General features: G+C 43.7%; 1 protein-coding gene across 1 annotated transcript in view; it reads left to right on the top strand.

Annotated features, from left to right (window-relative positions):
- The first annotated feature begins 165 nt into the window (after positions 1 to 165).
- The window catches only part of NMT1 (N-myristoyltransferase 1), a 31,070-nt gene continuing 9,905 nt past the window's right edge, over positions 166 to 21,330 (top strand). Inside the window, 5 exon segments of the mRNA XM_055324333.1 lie at positions 166 to 326; positions 12,049 to 12,157; positions 15,151 to 15,214; positions 15,217 to 15,294; positions 20,838 to 20,956. Of these exon segments, the coding sequence (XP_055180308.1) occupies positions 196 to 326; positions 12,049 to 12,157; positions 15,151 to 15,214; positions 15,217 to 15,294; positions 20,838 to 20,956 (501 nt within the window). The 5' untranslated portion in view covers positions 166 to 195.

The following is a 21,330-nucleotide window of genomic DNA, read 5'->3' as shown; positions in this document are numbered from 1 at the left end:
CCCAGCCAGGACAGCCCCCTTCATGATTTCTGGGTATTGTAGTCACTTTGTTCCGGTTTCGCGGGAATGAGGTGTTCCTCGTTACGGCTCCCTTCGCCACAAAAACTACAAAACCCAGAATAAACCGCAAGTTCCTTTCGTCCAATAGGAACCCCCTATGTAGCGAGGCGCGGAGGCCGGCTCTCGCAACTCAAGATGGCGGACGAGAGTGAGACAGCAGTGAAGCCGCCGGCACCTCCGCTGCCGCAGATGATGGAAGGGAACGGAAACGGCCATGAGCACTGCAGCGATTGCGAGAACGAGGAGGACAACAGCTACAGCCGGGGGTAACGATATCCTCGGAGTCCAATTCCCGTCCAGTCTCCCACAACCTGGGTCTCTGGGGTGCGGGGAAGTCACCGGGAGCTTAGGGTAGCCCCACCCCCACATTCTTATTGGCGGAGACATTGGGATCCTGCCTGGCGATTGGTTGCTGTCTTTGTCATTTACCAGGGTGGGTGCTCAGTATATTAAGGGCCGGAGACATTCAATACTTTTATTATATAAAAGTTCTTCTGCGTAATGTTCCACTCGTGTGCTTCACCCGCGTTCAGGGAAAAGAGCATGTTGGACTGTGGTTTCGATGGCACAACACGAGTCAATCTAACTACAGTTCAAAGGGAACGTTACTTAGATGTGTGAACAACGTGATTAGCAATAAACGAATAATAAAACATTTTGCTGCAGCTCACCTTCAATGAGGAAATAAATCAGCTTGTACAAACCATAATTATGTTGTAAAATATCACTAACAGGAGAATCTCAAAATACAGACTTACCTTATAAACCCGACATGTAATTACTGTATGATAATGTTTTGATGTATACAGTGCCCGTTGTTCCAAATAATCCATAAGTTTCCTGAACAGTGTGTAATTAGATCTTCCAGGATCTTCCCTCTATTAATTTTGTGAAATAGCCTCAAAGCTTCAAGAAATTGAGTGATGGTGCATCTTAGACAGGGATTGGAACTGGGTTTAATACTGTATCTCCTGTACTTCAGAGTCTTGACTACTAGTAACTGTTACTTGGGGAGAAGAAATTCATCAGGCATTTCAGTGTTGTTCTTTTCCTACATCAGTTTTCATTCTCCTGAGCCACACCCTATCCTTCTTCTTTCTTCGTTTTGTTACAGTAGCTGGTACTGAAGCTCTGTCCTTGTCTATATTTACGATTATGTTTGTTTTGTTTTTACGTATATGTTTTTGAACGTTAAGTTAGGAGAGACTTTTTTGGATGTATAACTTTGAGTCTGTGGAAGTCTGATTGTGTGTGGGGGGGGGTGGTCCCATTTTTATAGCCATCAAGTCATTTGCAATATTAGCAGAAGTCCTGTAGGTAAAGGTAGAAGGTTGAAATCTTTGAATAAACTTAAAATACACTGTCTTGGAGAGATGGAAAAGCAAATGATTAATTAAGTAGTTTATGATCTGCTTGTGATAAATCCTTAGGTTAAAAAATCTAGCTTTTATGTTCTTGGACCAGCCTTAAGAATTCACAAGAGAGGGGATCCCTGGGTGGCGCAGCGGTTTGGCGCCTGCCTTTGGCCCAGGGCGCGATCCTGGAGACCCGGGATCGAATCCCACATCGGGCTCCCGGTGCATGGAGCCTGCTTCTCCCTCTGCCTGTGTCTCTGCCTCTCTCTCTCTCTCTCTCTCTCTCTCTGTGTGACTATCATAAAAAAAAAAAAAAAAAGAATTCACAAGAGATGCCTGGGTGGCTCAGAGGTTGGGCGTCTGCCTATGGCTCTGGTCATGATCCCGCGATCAAGAGATCGAGTCCCACATCGGGCTCCCTGCATGGAGCCTGTCTCTGCCTCTCTCTCTCTCTCTTACTTTCTCTTTCTCTCTCTCTCTCTCTCTGTGTCTCATGAATAAATAAATAAAATCTTTTAAAGAAAATTCACAAGAAGAATGTAGAGGAAAAGGAAGTTTGTCAGATCTGGTTTTATGAGTGCTATAACTTGCAATAGATCTAATGTAACAAAAGCCTTGAAGTTTGAGATTGCTAAGAAAGGAAGGACTTTTAAAGAGGAAATAGGAAAAGGAAGAAGGGAAAGTGCACCCCTCCTGCATAGAAATCCTAATCATAGATGAGAGAGTTGATGAATTTGAAAGTCATTTCAGAAGTGAAAGTATGGCTTTTTCTTTGCTCTGTGTGTAGTTGCTTTTATTTTTCTCTACTAAACTGTTGTCCTGACCAGCATCTGTAGCTTTTTAATTCGTTTTATATTCCCTATGATCTTTTGCAAAAAGTATTTGGCAGAAAGTTCTGTGTTTTATTTATAGTACAAAAAATGATAACCTTAAGAAAAACTTTGGTGGTGTTTTGTTGTTGTACATGGTTATATGTGGTCTGGATGAACAAATTTATTAGCATCCCAAATCTAGCGATCTGGTAAATAAATTTGGAGGTGGCAGGTGAAAAACAAAGGACCTAGCTTGGAGGACACGCTACTTTTGGCACTTGGAATCTGAGGTGGAGTCAGTATTTCCCCACTAATTGTCAGAGGAAATGATTTGGGAAAGAGGCAGTGTAGCACGGAAAGAGCATGGATTTAGGGGTCATTCATACCTGAGTTCAAAGCCTGGTTCTGACACTTATCCTGTAACCTTGGGAAAGTTACTTAACGGCCAGTTATAGGGATTAAATGAGATAATGTCCAGAATACAGCCTGGCCCCTCCCTCCCCTTCTTCTTTCCAATCTTCCCTGTTCTTCCTTTCTCCAGCTTGTATTCTTATCACATACCTTGTTTTTTGTAGTTTTTATGATAGTGGTTAAATGTATCCAGTCCCTGCCTCACCTGACTATAAGGTGCCTGAGTAGAGGGACCATGTTTTTGAGACGCCTAGCACTTCATGGGCGTTAGTGATTACTTACTGGATGAACAAATGGCAAATGTTAAAACTCAGAGTTCAGTGTTAGTGGAGTTTCTTCTCACTGAGGGGAAGAGTGTCAGATTTGTCTTACACATTTTGCTTCCCCACATCAGCCTCATTGTGAGCCTTTCTGCAGTTTTCTGTGAAATACCTACAGAAACCAGGGATCCTCCCAATTTGTCCTGAAAGTTTTCCCCTGTGTTTTTGGCTTCTTGAAATTTTTCTTGTCTTAATATTATTTAAAATGTTTTCAAAAGTGATGTAAAAAAAAAAAAAGTGATGTAAGAATAGAAGGGGAGCACCTGCTTTTTATGCTGATGAGTCTAATATGCAATAAAAGTTAATGATAGTTCAAGCCAACCTGTATTCCCTTTAAGGCCTTCCTTTCAGGATGGGCTCACAGTACTTTACACTAATGAAATGAACTACATCCGTACACTGGAATAATAGGAAATACAGTTGTGGTAGTTCCTTGTGTCCCTTTGTATATAAGGTTAGTCCTTGACTTCTTGCATCATGTGTTTCTTCCATAATTAAACATTTGATGAGATCTATATTCCTATAAATACACATATATATTTAAATACACATATATGTGCACATGCATACACGCAATGTGTGTATATATTTTATTTTATGTGTTTTATATATATGTATCTTTACAGTTTCTCTATATGCTATTTTTTTAATCCACTTAACGAAAACAGACAGCATTTATCCCCCAGTTGCTTGCCTGACATAAGTTATCCTGAGCAACTGAGAGTAGAGTCAGACTAAGATAATCTTTTTTTCTTTTTAACGATTTAATTTATTTGAGAGAATGTGCACAAGTGGGTGCATGCATGAATTAAGAGAGAAGCAGAGAAAAAATCCCAAGCAGACTCCCTGCTGAATTCAGAGCTCCCTGGACCTGAGCTGAAATTCAGAATCAATGCTCAATCTACTGAGCCACCCAGGTGCCCTCAGACTAAGACTATCTTATCTTAATAGTGTAGCCCCCTGCAGTTCATCATTCATCTAAAGCTTTAATTTGCTTGTTTGTTTTTAGTGAAAGGCTTTCCAAGAATTGTTGCTAAGGAATAAACGTTTTTAGCTGGCAGTAGATTTTAGTTTTGGGTTAGCAAACAAGTAAAGTTTATTTGGATGATTGGAACAGGAAAAGACTTTTATATTGTTTTGTTCCTAAGATTGATTGATTGATTCATTCATTCATTCATTTAAAAAACTTATTTACTTGAGAGAGAGCCAGCTAGGGGAGGAACAGAGGGAAAGGCAGACTCCCCACTGGGGAGGAGGCCTGATATGGGGCCTCATCCCTGAGGGGATCAAGACCTGAGCAGAGGGCAGATGCCCAACCAACTGAACCACCCAGGCACCCCTAGGATTCTTTAGGATTCTTTTAGAATTTATTTTGCAATGTCATGGATACTGCTGAGATGCTGCTAAGCCATCCCTTTGATACGAATGTCAAATGTCGGTTTCCTATCCTGGTTTCTTACTCTATGGGGACAGGTTAAGATGAGTTCTTGTAAGTTTTTCTCACTAGTCCTGAGCTGTTACCTCTTATGAAGAAACTTAAGAGAAAAAAAGAGGCCTTTTTGAAAGGAAATTCCATAAAGCCAGCTTTACTTGGTTTTGTTTTATTCTTCCGATTCTCTGAGAGTGGTTCTTTCCATATTTATTTGGTGGCATATAGCTGCATCTAGCTCTTGGAAAGAAGAAATCTTTTCTGTGCCTTTTTCTTAATTTCTCCCTTCAGCTTTTGGTTTTTCAAAACTAGATCAAAGCAGAAATGAAAAGAGAAACCTCATCACTGATATCAAATAAGTGTTCTAATTTTATTTCCCAATTAAGTGGCAATTAAAAAAGAAACTAATCAAGAACTGCTTCAAAGAGAAGAGACTGGAAAGCAGAAGAAATGAAAAGCAAATGAGAGCCTATTTCAGGGAGACTGCTGCTCATGGCACACCAGTTTTGCTGATTTTTCACATTGTTTAACTAATGTGCTCACTCTAAAATTTCCCAGCTTTACTAAGTCTGCAGTTAACCCTTTGCCTTCAGAGTCCATAGATTTGGGGACCGTAGACTGAGTAACTTTAGGAGGAGCTTTTTCAGCTCTTCTCTGTAACCTTGTCTAAAATCTCTGCCCTGCAAGCCTCTCTTCTGATTCCTCAAGGAAAGTGCTCTTGCAGTTACTGCATTTAAGACACACAAAACAGCAACAAAACCTAAACTAAAATTCTTCGATAGAATCAGTACTTGCTTAGTAATGTTTTCTACTTCTGCTAACTTTGAGAGACAGCTGAAAAGGTTTCACCATTGTGGTATTTGATAAATGTTCTCTGTTGTTATTACTAAGTTCTGGCCACTGTGCTAAGCCTGTTCCATGGATTATCTCCTAGACTTCACTTACAAAGACTGAATTAGCTTTCATAGTGAGGCTTGGGATTTGCGTCTCTACCTCTTCCTTTGACATCGTGGAGGTTCTGTTGCTGGACTTGCTGGATTTCTTTTCCTACTGCCTTGAGTTCAGCCTCCTGACTGCAGCAATGTGAGTCCTGTCTTTGGATCCATTCAGTAACCCATGGACTTTCCCAGACTAGGGAGTCAGTTGGTGATGGAGATGGCTGACTCCTTTAAACTTTTCTTAATGGACAAGTATCTTTTCCTCACATCATTCTAGTGTGTGAAATTTCTGTCAGCAGTGAGTCATTGCTCAGAAAATTACTGAAAATGGTCTCTAAACAGCATTTGATTTGACCTTGGAGTTGCAGGTTATGGGGTGGCTCACCAAAGCAACCCAGAGGATGTGGAATTTACATTTGTCTCAGTCCCATTCTAAACAGTTTAGTATGGAGATCCCTGGGTGGCTCAGCGGTTTAGCACTTGCCTTCGGCTCAGGGTGTGATCCTAGGGTCCTGGGATCGAGTCCCATGTTGGACTCCTTGCATGGAGCCTGCTTCTCCCTCTACCTGTGTCTCTGCGCCTCTCTCTCTTTCTCTCTCTCTCATGAATAAATAAATAAAATCTTTAAAAAAATGAAAAATAAAGTTTAGTATATCAGAGCTTTTGTGACCCCTAAAAAAAAAAAACAAAACCAGTTATCTTCCATGACAAGAGCTGACTTGTTCACCTTCAAAATTCCTGTCCCAGGAAAGGCAGGGGATGTCAGTAAAAGCAATTTTTGTAATCCCTTCCCACAACCTGCTGTTCTTTTCACAGGCCTCTCTGGGTACCTTGATGGCAGTACTAAAGTATTTTTATTTTTCCCATCATCTATGATTTACACAGTTTTTTCTTTAACTAATGGGTGGGACTACAGATTTTGGAGTATGACTGTAAGTGAGCCTGCAGTCATAGCAGTACAGAGGATAGACATTTGAGACTGAGTCATACCATGTGCTTTGCACCCAGGTACCCTTGTATGCCACTGCACTCACCTCTTTGGGCCTTCTGAGTACCGATAGGATTTTTTTTTTTTTTTTAGATTTTATTTATTTATTCATGAGAGACAGAGAGAGAGAGAGAGAGGCAGAGACACAGGCAGAGGGAGAAGCAGGCTCCACGCAGGAAGCCCGATGTGGGACTTGATCCCAGGACTCCAGGATCACACCCTTAGCTGAAGGCAGGCTCTAAACTCTGAGCCAGGGATCCCCCCGATAGGATTATTGGTGAACATACCACACCTTGTAAGTAAACAGATTTGCAGAAAGATTTCCTGATATCCAAAAGTAGAATCAAAAGATATCAGAACCTAGGCTTAAATAGGTTTCTCTGAAAATGTTGAATTTTAGCCCAAAGAATTCCAGTTTTTAGGGTAGAAAATAAGTGACCAAAAGCTATGAATTTTATTTTCTGGACTTTTTTTTTCTTTGATCCCATAATCAAAACTAACCCTGTTGTCTGTATTTAAGACGTTGGAACCATTTTAAATAGTTTTAGTGGAGCTTTTTTGTTATAACTTTATAGAAATAGGACAGGTCCTAACGAGGGAGAAGATGATAAATAAGAAAATTGATAATTTAATAAGAAAGTTGATTATTTAAAATCTCAACCAGTGGTTCGTTCAAAAGAGCACAGCATCTCCACACTTTCATAGACTGTTAACATACCTGTCCTATGGAAACATTGGAGATGATTTGCTGACCCCCTTTCGGGCTCTAGCTTTCCAGGATTTTATTTTAGTCTATTATGTTCAAAAGTGTCAGTCAAGCACGTTATCTGTTGAACTCTTAACTGTGCACTCGGTGCAACTGGAGGTGCTACAGGAAACAGCTGTATCAGATGTCCCTATGCTAGGCAATTTTTAATCTTACTGGGAAGGTAGGAAACAACACATTATATGTGAAGTATTAAATCTTTTGGGAGATCATAATCTTAGCCAGATACCAGTGAGAGCTAGTGTAGTCAGAGGAGGCCTTCTGGATAAAGCATTGCTCACTCTCCTCCTGGCCTTTATTTATTTATTTACTATTTCCTCCTTGCCTTTAATATGTGCTCCTCTGATACACAGAAATTTGTTTTAAGGCCCTGTGTGATGAAACAGTGTTCTTTTGACTTTGGAGGAGTCTCAGATAAATTCCCATGGAAACAAGACTGTAGTGTTTGGGATGGAATGGCCCAAGTCTTTAGAAATTGGTGGATTGTCCCTGGGTACCAGTTGGTTAGTTGGTGACCAGTTTGTCTCACATGTCTGGGCCTTGGTTTCCTCTTCTGTAAACAGCAAGTTAAGCTGGGTGGCCCTGAGATTCTTTTCAGCAAGCTGCTGGCTGAGCTTGCACTCCCCCACAAGAACAGCTTTCTGTTCCCCAACCACGCACCCTTGAGTGGATTTTGTTACCCAGTAGGATGGAGAGGAGGCCTATGTTATGGACCCTTACTGCTTGTCATGTTATCTGGAAGTTCTGTGCTCATGCTGCTCATATGTCAGCGTGCCCTTCCTCCCACCCACTTCCACATCCTGGCATTGCATTCTGTTTCTAGAAATCAGCACTGAGGCTCATTTTCTATCTCCTCCCCCAAGCCTTGATTTATACCAGAGCATCCATGGGATTTCTAGTTTGAACTTAGAACATCTTGGCCTTCATTAAAAAATGACATTTCTTGGGACTCCTGGCTGATTCAGTCAATAGAGCATGAGACTGTTGATCTTGGGGATAGGAGTTCAAGCCCCATGTTAAGCATAGAGCCTACTGAAATTAAAAAAAAAAAAATTCTTTTTTAAGACTTTGAGAGAGAGAGAGAGAGAGCACGCACAAGTAGGCAGAGCAGCATGGAGAGAAAGAAGCAGGCCCTCTGCTGAGCAGAGAGCCCCATGCGGGGCTGAATCCCAGGACCCTGGGATCATGACCTGAGCCAAAGGCAGAAGGCAGATGCTTAACTTAGAGCCAACCAGGCACTCCTCCCTCCCCAGTTTTTTAAAGACATTTTTTAAATCACTTGTCTTCCCCGTTCCTGGCTCTGTCATTCTGCTAATTTGTCCCATATTCACTAGGTTGGTCATTAATGACTTGAGCTTATCAGCTTTAAAGTGTAAACTTCAAAATTTTTATGTTAACTTTCATGTCTTTTTCCATTGTAAGGAGCCTCCTTCTCCCCAGGAAGGCAGATTTCACTGATTCTTTGCTCATTTTTTTGGAACCAAACGAACCAAAGTCAGACTTTGATTTTCTGTATTCCATGATTCTGGCCCATCTCTTTGGAGTGTGTTAAGGTGACTGGAAGGCTTAGAGCACTCTGAGATTGCTCTTTCAATTTGCAGAATCACTATACATCCTGAGATACCCACCTGCTGGGTGTGGACTTCAGGTCCCTTTAAAAATTATCCTGAATTCTTAGAGAAGGACTAGCCTGCTTCAGTGGATCGCCTGGTTTGGTTCTCCGCAAATCCAAATGGAAGCTGTTCTCTGAAATGGTGTTGGCTTCCTAGGAGGCTTCTTGAAGACTTACTCTCAAGGCCTCTGAGCTTGGTCTCTTTTGAGTAATTAGTATTACTATAATCACCTTGAAAACTAAACCCTAGGGACGCCTGGGTGGCTCAATGGTTGAGTGCCTGCATTTGGCCCAGGGCATGATCCTGGAGTCCCAGGATCAAGTCCCACATCAGGTTCCGTGTATGGAGCCTGCTTCTCTCTCTACCTATGTCTCTGCCTCTCTCTCTGTGTCTCTCATGAATAAATGAATAAAATCTTAAAAAAAAAAGAAAAGAAAACTAAACCCTAGTGAACTCTTTGGAAATCTCTGAGTTGGGGATCCCTGGGTGGCACAGTGGTTTGGCGCCTGCCTTTGGCCCAGGGCGTGATCCTGGAGACCCGGGATCGAATCCCACGTCGGGCTCCCGGTGCATGGAGCCTGCTTCTCCCTCTGCCTGTGTCTCTGCCTCTCTCTCTCTCTCTCTCTGTGACTGTCATAAATAAATAAAAAATTTTTTTAAAAAAAGGAAATCTCTGAGTCAGTTGTCCTTTCTGGGTTGTTGACTGTGAGACATGGTGAGCTCATAATGTGTTCTCGTGGCTGTAGCTCAGTACCTAGCAGCTCTGTGAAAAGGACTCTTCTTTCTTTTCACTTTCCTTTGTTCTTCATCTGTCTCTATATTTGATGTACAAGTTGAAACAAGATTGTTGCTCAGTAGCTATGTATTCAAATTTAGGGCAGTAAAAGGAAAATGAAATTCACTCTCTGCATTTAGTTTGGGTCTTGGAGTTTGTCAGGCATGTATATTGATCATGCATAATAAAACAGAACAAGAGTTCGATCTAAAGATCCTTCCACAGAAACAGGTTCATGAGGTGATGGCTGCACAGAAGTGTCTCTACTGAATAGCAGAGCAAGGGCAGGAAGGTGATTTCTTAGTGATTTACTTGGAAAGATTTCTGAAGTTGGAGGAAGTAATTTCTTCTGTTTTCCTTATGTGAAAATGTGTTTAGTAAATATCCAAAAGGTTAACACACAGCAATTCTTTGCCTTGACCTTTTTTAATCCATAAAATTATTTTAAAAATATGTATTTTTATGGTAACTCATATACAGGGACCAGGTAACTCATTCCATAAGCTGAAATGAACGAGGACTTATACATTGTATCAGTGGCAGGACACCACTTTGTTTCCTAACATCAACTGGTTTTTCAATTTTATAATGTTCCATATAATCTTGAGACTAAAGTGAGAATATGTCTGGAATTTTAAAATCACATAGAATTGTTATAGGCTGCAAATAGGCCTGTAGATGATAACAACATTGAATTACTAAGTGGAAAGAATTTTCTTTAGGCCATAAATGACTTCCTGTTTCCTGTTCTTTGCCATGGCCTTGAGGGTTTTGCAGAGAGCATCTGGTTTTAGGAGTTCACCTTATTCCTCCTCTGAATGTTATTGGTCTTCCTTTCATAGTATGCCTTCTGTATCCCATTAAGATAATACCTAGGAGTTGCTCTTGTGTCCAGACTTCATGACCTTACACTTGGACTAAAGTGATCTTCAGCCTTTTTTTTTTTTTAAGATTTTATTTATATATTCATGAGAGACACTGAGAGAGAAAGAGACATAGAGGTAGAAGCAGGCTCTATCCAGGGAGCCCGATGTGGGATTCAGTCCCAGGACTCTGGGATCATGCCCTGAGCCAAAAGCAGACGCTCAACCACTGAGCCACCCAGGCGTCCCATGACCTCCAGCCTTTCCTGGATCTCCCTGACTTCATAGTCTCCCTGCAGCAGGGACCTTTGAGAGGCCTGGCAGATGGGTGCTGGCAGGTAAACCAGAGTAGGGTGAGGGGAAGAGTGAATGACCTAGCTAGGAACTGAGGGTTATGGGCCTGGGGAAAAGTTGGGCTCAGTACCTTCTAGGTTAAGAGGCTGCTCTCACTGTAGGCTTTCTAGCATGGGAGGGACAAACTTTCTAGCATGGAAAGCCTTTTCACAGAGCTACGTCCCACAGCTGACTAGAGTTGACAATGATGCAGAAAGTTGGTGAAGTCAGGGAGATTCAGCACAGGCTGGAAGTAACTTTAGTCCAAGCGTAAGGTCATGAAGTCTAAACGCCAGCACTCCTCCCAGGAGTAGGAATAGGTACATCTCCCACAGGAAATGGCAGCTCTTGCTGCAGATTGCCTTTTCCCTACACAGTACCACTTGCTATGAGAAGACAATTAATATTCATAATCACCCCAAGGCATTTTAATACCAAGAAGACTTTCTGAATTATAAAATAAAGCGTAAATGGAATTTATCATAATAGTATGGAAAATGTATTTTATACTATTTTAATTCTTTTAAAATTGGTTATCTAGAGTATACAGCTAAAACCCTGACTTATGGGCACCTGGCTGGCTCAGTGGTTGAGCGTCTGCCTTTGGTTCAGGTCGTGATCCTGGGGTCCTGGGATTAAGTTCCGCATCAGGCTCCCTGCAGGGAGCCTGCTTCTCTCTCTGCCTCTCTCTGTGTGTCTCTCTTGAATAAATAAATAGAATCTTTAAAAAATAAAAACCCTACACTTAGCTGATCCTGCAGATTAGAATTCACTGTATTCTCAGGTGGAACTACTAATTTTGAATTTTTTTTTAACTGCCTTTTCCTTCCTTCCTTCCTTCCTTCCTTCCTCCTCCCTCCCTCCCTCCCTCCCTCCCTCCCTTTGCAGTACTGCCTTGAGCTTTAGATCCAGCTGGGGAATCTCAATAAGCCTTATGCACTGAGAGGATGGGAGTGGGGGCGAGAAAGGGTTTCCAAAAAGACCACTTTGGGCTGTCATCGTTTTAAATTCAGGGCTCTGAGGAAGTGTTGGTGGTATGAATGCCCTGTTAACAATAACCATTTGCCTTTGGTGCCAGCACTCTTGCAATCTGAAGGAAATAAAATAAAAGCAAGAATTAAAAAGGTCCTTCCAAACAAGATATTTCTTGCACAGGCCCCCCCCCCGCCACACACACACACCTCCCAGAACTTGGTGGGAGTGAGGAGAGCTGCATTTGCTGGTGTCCTCCAAATGCCCCTCTGGGACCTGGATTCTCTAGTCAGCTTCTGAAGCCAACAGGCCTGATTAAGGAAGGTCTGGCTCCCCAGAAAGCTCTTTGTCAGTGTAGCTCCAAACAGATGATTTTTTAAAAGCCCTGCATCAGTCTTTATTTTGTCTTACAGTGGTTTGAGTCCAGCCAATGACACTGGAGCCAAAAAGAAGAAAAAGAAACAAAAAAGGAAGAAAGAGAAAGGCAATGAGACAGATTCAGCCCAGGATCAGCCTGTGAAGGTAACAAGGACGCTCTGTTTTCTTGTGACCAAGAGTCGCTTTCTCAGATGAGAGAGTTTGGGGGTCAATGTATAGGAACAATTCAAATTGACAGTCTCCACTGGTATTGCTTCAAGATGGAGGAGTTGGATCCCTCTGCTGCCCTCTGCTGCCCTAGACCTAGGTGATGAAACTGCTCCTGGTACCTTAAGAGACACAGCAGGTTAGACGCTGTCTCCCAAGCATGTTGTCCCCTCAGTATGTCCAGGTACAGAACTGCATGTGCTGCTGTGCTAGGTGCTGGAGAGAATTCTGTCTAAACAGCCCCTGCTGCCTAGAGCAGTGGTTCTCAGACCTCTGTCTTAAGTCCTCAGCACTGGGAGAAGAAAGGGCCTGTTCTTTTTTAAGGCCAATCTTTATGTATTGCGAGCATTCCCTTATTGCTGTAGTCATTGTAATGGAAGCTGTGAGTCCCACAAGGTCCATTTCTGAGGTCCACCATTGAGAACCACTGGCCTAGACCGTACAACTAAAACTGACACATGACCTGAAACCCAAAAGTACGGGCAGGGATTGGCTTATTTCATAAATAAAAATTATAAAAGAAAACCCTTTATTTCAGGCTAAGTGTTGCCCCCTTCAGAGTTGTCTCCAGGAGAAGCTTAAACATAGAATCCCTCTCTTAGAAGCTTCACAAGAGATCCAGTCTCACCCCAGTATACCCTCACCTTTTTTTATGTCGCAAATACCGTGCTTCAACTTGAATCTCCTACCTTGTTGAGAAATGGCTTCAAGTAATTTTTTTACTGTTCTCAGTATTAAATCCACTATGGAAAAAAACCTCCAAACCACCATTGTTGACCACCAGGCACTTCATTTAAATTAACCCCAAACCTTCAACATCCCTACTTGGGAGGTGGCGGGGGGGGGGGGGGGGGGGGGGGTCTTCCTTATTTTAAAGCTGCAAGCAATAGGATGCCTATCTGGCTCAGGTGGTAAAGATCAACTCTTGATCTAGCAGTTGTGAGTTCAAGTCCCATGTTGGGCATAGGGCCTACTTTAAAAAAAAAAAAAAAAAATTAAGGATGAGAGCAATGGCTCAGCCAGGTCTTTGGGCCAAGGATTCTAGCCCAAGCCTGTGCTTTAGCTTTAGAAACTTTTGTTTCATTGTTTGTCTGGAGGTGGGTGTTTGGAGACTGCAGGGGGATTTGAGCTCCAGCATGTATCAAAATGATTCACTTTGAAATCAGAAACATTTAACAAAATACCGTTTACATAATCTCCCTTTCCCTCTTTGTGAGAGGGGTGCAGTTCATTGTCAAGAATTTAGGAAAGACCTGGTGCCTGAGTGACTCAGTGGTTGAGCGACTGTCTGCCTTTGGTCCAGGTTGTGGTCCTGGAGTCCCAGGATTGAGTCCCACATCAGGCTCCCAGTAGGGAGCCTGCTTTTCCTGCCTCTCTCTCTCTGTCTCTCATGAGTAAATAAATAAAATCTTAAAAAAAAAGGAATTTATGAAAAACGTTAACAAGAGGAAGAAAATGGAAAGCACTTGTCCTACCTCCCAAGAATAAGCAGTATAAGCATTTAGTTTATGTTCTCCCTGTCCTCAATATAAATGGGGAAAAAAAGTAGCATAGTAAAAATACCAGAAGAAATTCTGAGTATTTTTATATAATCGTAAGCCTGATGTAAGACCCAGAAGCCATAAAAGCCAAAAAGCTTTTCTTTTTAAAAGAAAAATTGACAAATTTAAATCCTCTCTGTAAAAGTTAAAAAGATAAATAGACTGGGAAAACATCTGTAATATATCAGTCAGTCAATTTAAAATAATGAAATGAGTGGGCAGTTTACAAAATTAAAAATGCACGTTGACACAGTGTATGAAAAGATAGTTAAATTGACAAATTAAAATTAATATTTTTTCCCTCCTTGGTTGGAAACTTTAAGATTTGGGAAATCTAATGATGAGGATCAAGAGAAACACGTGCTCACTGGGTTATTAGTTGATACTAGTTAAATGAACACACTGTTCCTTGGGTTATTGATGGATACTCTCTTTTTAGAGAACAAGTTGACAATATATATTACAATTTCTTTTTTTTAAAAGATTTTATTTATTTATTCATTCGTGAGAGACAGAGGGAGAAGCAGAGACACAGGCAGAGAGGGAGAATCAGGCTCCATGCAGGGAGCTTAATATGGAACTGGATCCCAGGACTCCAGGATCACGCCCTGAGCTGAAGACAGATGCTTAATCGCTGAGCCACCCAGGCGTCCCTATATTACAATTTCAAATGTGCATATCCTTTGACCCAGAAAGTCTCTTTCATAGACTTTATCCTACAGAAATATATATTCCAGTGAGCAAAAATAGATGTACAAGAAACTTCATTACGGATTGTTTGTAAAGCTGAAGAACAAAACCACGAAAATGCACATCGGCGGGGGACTTGCTAAATATATTGTGGTCCATCCACAAAGTGGACTCAGTTCAAATGAGCAGATCTGTGTGTCCACATGGAGAGGTCTCTAGGACCGTATTTAAAGAACAACATGTAGAATAATACCGTATGACCCAGTTCTAGTTTTTGAAAATTGTGCGTGTGTGTGTTTGGAGCTTGCATGCAAAAAAGTCTGAAATTATATTTGCCTCTTCTCACCCTACCTCCTAAATTCAGACTTTTGGTGATAAGGATTATATTTCAGGGGCGGGATTGTTGGGTTTTTACTTTCTATATGTATTATACATTTCTGCATTGTTTGAAATTTTACACTGAGCATGTATTCCTTTTGCCCTCAAACATGAGACTAAGAAGGAGAAACCCTGTAGGAAGCACCCACCCTTCAAAAAACCATCACCAACCACTCTTTGGTTGTCATATGACATCTGACCTCTGGGGTTGGGATCATACCCCTTCCTTGAGTTGCACCCCTTAACTCTTGCACTTGTGATTAATCAAAAGTGTTTGTTAACATAATGGGCCTTTTCTCTCCCCAACTTTGTCTCATCCAGATGAACTCTTTGCCAGCCGAGAGGATCCAGGAAATACAGAAGGCCATTGAACTATTCTCAGTGGGCCAGGGCCTGCCAAAACCATGGAGGAGGCTAGCAAGCGAAGCTACCAGTTCTGGGACACGCAGCCTGTCCCCAAACTGGGTATGTATATGCTTTCTTCCCTGGGTGAAGGGAAGGGATGTGTCTTAGCTTTGGGTGCCACACTGAATTAGTGAGGGAAGGATGGTAGGGTTTGGGAGTTCTTTGGTGGCTATTTTTAGAGGGCAGTCTTTAAAGTGCAGTATAGAAAACACTAATGTTCAGGGACCTTACCATGTCACAGGAGTACATATTGAGAACAAGTACTGATTCCTTCCAGTCCATCATCATCTACTCTAAATCTACAAAGAAAAACCATATCTTGGTACACGCTGAGTAGGGTTGTGTGCCCAGGGGTCTGTGTTCCCACAAAAATTTTATTTATTTCATGTTTTTTTTAAAGATTTTATTTATTCATGAGAGACACAGAGAGAAAGAGAGAGGCAGAGACACAGGCAGAAGGAGAAGCAGGCTCTACACAGGGAGCCCAATGTGGGACTCGATCTCAGGACCCCAGGACCACGCCCTGGGCCAAAGGCAGGTGCCAAACCGCTTAGCCACCCAGGGATTCCCCCCACAAAGATTTTATAGAGAGACCATCTCATTTATGGGGCAGATGTCTGATCCTGGGGTGGGCTGTCCTCCAGCCCCTTCCCTTTGTCCCTCAGCCAGTACACACTTACCAACTGCACATAACTTGACATTTTGCTCAAGAGTGATGGCTCAGCCCCCGGGATGCCCTCTGCAGGTCTGGTTGACACCCTTTAGAAAAGCTATACTGAGCTCTTAAAGGGGTAGGACAGGCAGAAAAGCTAAAAGGATTCTGGAGAGACGACATAGCAGAGTTAGAGATGCCTGCTGAGGCTGAGCCACAGCTAACATTGATGACTAACTTCAGATGTCGCTGTTGACAAAAAATTTCCAGAGTGGTTGCACCATGATTCTGGGCCTGTTGATGGCCCAATTCCTATTTTCTCTATGACCGAGAAAGTGTGTTGAGAAAACATGAGACACCAAATGTAAGTGGCCTTCAGATTGTGCGTGTGATTGGTCTCTTCCAGAATCCTTGGTGGGAAGGGGGGGGTGAGGACAGGGCAGAACCAGTGACTCGAGAGGGGAGAGGGGCTGCTGTACCCACAGAGGTGGTCTATTCCAGGGGTGGGGAGTATGCGATAGAAGGCAGTGCTACTCAAAGTGTGGTCCTTGGACCAGCAGGGTGGGCATTGCCTAAGAACTTGTAAATGTGCGGACTCTCAGGCCCTACCTCGGGTCTATGGAATCAGAACCTGTAGGGGATTTGTGTCCACTCTGCAAGTTTCAGAAACTGCTGTAGAGCAGATGCAGTTCTTGAACAGTTCAGTCACAATCCAGACAAACTGAGATATGCCCCCCCGGGGTGGAAAGCAAAGCACTGCCTGGATGGTAAGGAGTGGTGAATCGGTGGCAAGCACTCCTCCAGAACCCTGTCCTGACCCATCCACCTTGTCTGTCAGGCAGCCCAAGTCAGCCAGGTCCCAGGCCCACTGGCTAATCTCTCCAGCAAGGCTTTGGGTCATAGTAATGCGGTTAGTAGGGCATTACCAGGACTGGGTCCTGGTGACAACTCCCCACCAAGAAGTAGGAAGAATTCCACCTTTGAGTGAAATGCACAATGAGGCGTTTTGTGGTGGCTGCCGGGCATTTTGGCCCAGTTTTCAGATGGGGCTTTGGAGTTTTTTGGTCTGATTTTATTTTTCATTAAGAATTTGCAAATGGTTAACTTAGCTCCATTCTTCATAGACATGGAACCTGCTGAAGAGATGAATTGGGGTCCATGGACTTCTGTTCCTCATTAGTCCAGTTACTACTCTATGTTGTCTGCCTCCATTTCTCCACCTGTAAATGGAGAGAGTACTCCAGGTTCGTTGTCAGAAAGTTCGTGAGAAAGCCGCCCAGTTGCCACAGGAGTCCTGACGTCCTGAGGAAGGTGGAACCAGTTCAGCTGTATTTCTTCTGGATGTGCCTCCTGGGCCATATGCGGTGTGGGGCTCTGGGGAAGCGCCGTTGCTCTGAGCGCCTGACCAGTCTCCCTTTCAGGTCCGTGGTCAGGCCCACAGGAAGGCTTCTGTTGTTTCCATGAGGCAGTGCGCAGAGGGCACCACATCACAGGCTTCGGTTGGTCGGCGTGACTGAGGTGCCAGCCTCATTCTCCTCAGGGTAGTGTGACTTACAGCTTCTTGCCATGATTTTTCCCACTGGAACGGTGCCGGTGGCCTGGAAGCCTATCAGTTATGCTGTTTACTCCCACCTTGTCAGGAGAGGTGTGATTAGGTTGTATTCCACTACAGAGACCTGGAATTTTTCAGAAGTTCATGATCCTAAATTCTCCATCAAAGGGCTTTCTGAATAGCAGTTGTTTTAGGCTGTATGGCAATTCTGTGTCCCCAAATACACACACACACACACACACACAGTTCCGTTCCCAAATAAACTTGTTTTTTCTAAAGGTTGTATTTATTTATTTGAGAGAGATAATGAGAGAGAGCAGGAACGGGGAGAAGAGGGAGAAGCAGGTTCCCTGCTGAGCAGGGAGCCCAATGTGGGGCTCAATCCCAGAATGCTAGAATCATGACCTGAGCCAAAGGCTGATGCTTAATTGACTATGCCACCCAGGCGACCCCCAAATAAACTTTGGATCCCCTTTTCAGATCATGTCATTCTACTTTTTCAAAGTCATCCATTTTCCACCGTAGTAGAGGGCTACAGAATCCTTTCCCCCTCGTCTCCATGGATTGGAATCTCACCACCCTTAGATTCATTTGTACAAGTATCTACCCAGAGGAGAACTCAGCTTGTACGTGGTTTCTCTGAGCTGTGTGAGAGAAGCATCCCCACTCTCAGCCTCTTCCTTGCGCTGTTCATAAGGTTTAAACTCTTCCAAATCTCACACTCTTTGCTTCTAAGTCCTTCACAGTTGCTGTGGTGCATGGTTTGGGATCTTTGATGTCGAAGGCAGAGAGAATTTCAGGGAGAGAGTGTACAGAAAGAAAACCCTCTGAAAGTCCAGGATTTTCTTCTAAAGTTCCCAGCATCCTCAGTCAGTTACTGGGTTTGGGTGGCCTAGAGATCATTGGCTGTACTCCAATCGTTCTCTGTGGCAACCTCCCACACCTACATAGCAAGAGGTGCTCAAAAGCCCTACAAAGGTGGAAGACTGGCCTGTCCCACAGGTGGAAGCTGTGATGCTGGGTGCTGGCAGGAGGACAGTGCAGTAGCCCAGGGCCACTCCTCAGCTTCGTTGGCACCCCAGACTGTAAACCTATTAAAAGTGATGTTAGTTTTCTCATTGTTCCTGATACTCCTTTGTCAGCTATGTCTTGCAGAGGTCAGCCTTGAGATGACCTGTGACAGCTGTCTAGCAGGTCAGGGGCCCTCATCGTGCTTGGGGGACAGGTGTCTGCTCACCTGTCTGTTGAGTGCCCATGATGCTGAGGGCCTATGCCATCCCATTCACCAGCTCTGCCCCAGAACTACTGCACTCTGGGATTCCATGGATACATGGTAAAGGAGTGAATAGAAATACTCATTGTATGCAGGGTCTAGTAAGGAGCATAACTGAAAAGATTTAGCCTTGAGATTATTGTGCTACAGTGAGGAAGACTACCAGTATCTTGCCTGTGGAAATCTTTTAGGAAAAAAGAAGGGCAGCCTGGGTGGCTCAGTGGTTTAGCACTGCCTTTGGCTCAGGTCATGGTCCTGGAGTCCCGGGATCGGGTCCCACGTCGGGCTCCCTGCATGGAGCCTGCTTCTCTCTCTGCCTGTGTCTCTCTGTCTCTCATGAATAAATAAATAAAATAAAATCTTTTTAAAAAAGGAGAAGCAGCTTCTGAAGTAAAATGTATCTTGGAAAAGGTATAAATTCAGTACAGAGTAAGAAACCAACCAGCACCTTGATAAAACTAGCATAGAAATCCTTGGTACTTTCTAAGGGTCTAGCCCTCTTGGCTTTGTAGGCCCCCAAAATTTTACACGACAGTGAATTGGAAGTAGATTGACTTAAATTAATTCACAAGGGCTAGTTTATGAATAAATCAAAAGACCAGTTTCTGAAGTAGGGGAGAGGGGTGTCTGGGTGGCTCAGTGATTGAGTGTCTGCCTTTGGCTCAGGTTGTGATCCCAGGTTCCTGAGATCAAATCCCACGTGGGGCTTCCCGAGGGGAGCCTGTTTCTCTTTGTCTCTCACAAATAAGTAAATAAAATCTTTTAAAAAAATAAAAATAAAAAAAATAAACTAGGGGAGAAAAATATAACCTCTTTCCGAAGCAAACCTATTGGGGAGCTGGATGGTAAAAAGGAGGTAGCCATTTGCTTCTTTGCTATGTGTCTCCCTTGTTGCCTGCACTTTCCAGTCTGTGATGTTGGTAATGACTTATTTATTAAATACTTCGCCAGAAGATGGTACATCTTGTGGGGACAGGGACTTTGTCTTTCCCCTGCTGTTTCCTAGTGCAGTGTCTGATACAGGTTGGTGCTGAGAGAGAGTATTAGGTGGTCAGTCCTAATGGCGTTGTCCTCAGTTCATGGCCTGAGGCAGCTACTTCCACTCCATCTGCCCCATGGATCCATTACTGGAAGCGTCTGTCGTTGCTTATTACACATTAGAATGACATATTTGGGTCAGGGGCCTGAAAATCAGTAAAAGCATAAATTTAATGCCTGGTGTGTACAGAGCCTGATGCTGGGAGCAAGCAGTGTACTGAGTGGGTTCCTTTCAAAGGTTCAGTTTGCAGGATATGGTAAACATTGCATTCTTCCAGATGTGAATATGAAGGAGCTCTGAACTGTAGAAACTGAGTAATTCTGAGGGCCAAAATTAAGTGGTCGATTTGCTCAAGTGTGTCACATGAGTCCGATTTGGCTGTGCATGGGTATCAGGGTTGTATCATCTGAGCACCCCTAGTACTCTCCACATGCTCCACAGAAGAGGGGCATCTGTCCAGTGTGGGGATGTCAAATCAGTGGGTAACTTCCCGGCAGCAGTGTGGCTTCCATGATTCAGCCTAAAGACGCTTGTAGGACTCTGTAAACACCAAACAACCAAGTTGGCAGCAGTAGTTAAGTGGCCCACATTGCTGAAAGCCAAGACTGGCAGGGCCAAGATTGAGCCTGGCGCCTCAATGCCATCCTCTGGGTCAGCAGTGGGCGCAGTACATTGTTGTTGCTTTTGACACAAAAGCAGCCTTGTTGCAACTCCTTATAAATCCGTCCAGGTTGATGGGTCTGGTCCAGGACCATGACAGTCCTCTTTATACCAGCGGGGAGGCAGGATGCCAAATTAGTCAAGATAAATGTTTGCCATTTAGTAACCAGAGGGAGATTTAAAAGAATTTCAAAAAAAAAACCAACCACCTTGGATCTTAGTGATTGTTCTGAGGCTTTGCTAGGAGTTGGCTCTCAGCTGAGGACTAAGGGTAGCTGGAGAGATGGTCTGTAGTTGCCAAGCACAGAGTGTCCTTCAGACGGAGGGCTCTTAGGGACAGGAGGAATGTGCTGTGGTCAGTGTTTGAGCTGAGCCCCTTCCCGCCCCCTGAGATGGGGTGAGGCTCCTAGCTATGCTCTTCTTCCAGGAGAAGTGGTGAACACCCATGGTCCCGTGGAGCCTGACAAAGACAACATCCGCCGGGAGCCCTACACCCTGCCCCAGGGCTTCACCTGGGATGCCTTGGACCTGGGGGACCGTGGTGTGGTGAGTAGGCTGGCCAGGCTGCAGTGTGGATTGGATGCGACTTTCAATGAGCCCTGCCACCATATGAAGATAGCTACTACTCAGTCCTTCCTCTAGGACTCTCTTGAGAGCCAATCCAAGCAGGTTGGAGCAGGCACACCTGCCATCCCAGCCCTCCCCCCCAATCTGTTGCCTCTGAGGCCTGCCTGATATGCCACATTTTCTCTTTAGGATTTTCTTTTTTAAGTAATCTTTATGCCCAATACGGGGCACAAACTCACAAACCCAAGAGTCATATGTTCCACCGATGGAGCCAGCCAGGTGCCCCCAAGATGCCCCATTAACTAGCACTTGGCTTCTCAGGCAGGTTGATAGTTCCCCAAGGTGATATCTTT

The sequence above is a fragment of the Nyctereutes procyonoides genome, unplaced genomic scaffold, assembly GCF_905146905.1.
Source record: "Nyctereutes procyonoides isolate TBG_1078 unplaced genomic scaffold, NYPRO_anot_genome, whole genome shotgun sequence".
NCBI classification, from domain to species: domain Eukaryota; kingdom Metazoa; phylum Chordata; class Mammalia; order Carnivora; family Canidae; genus Nyctereutes; species Nyctereutes procyonoides.
This window is presented reverse-complemented; position numbering and strand designations above follow the sequence as displayed.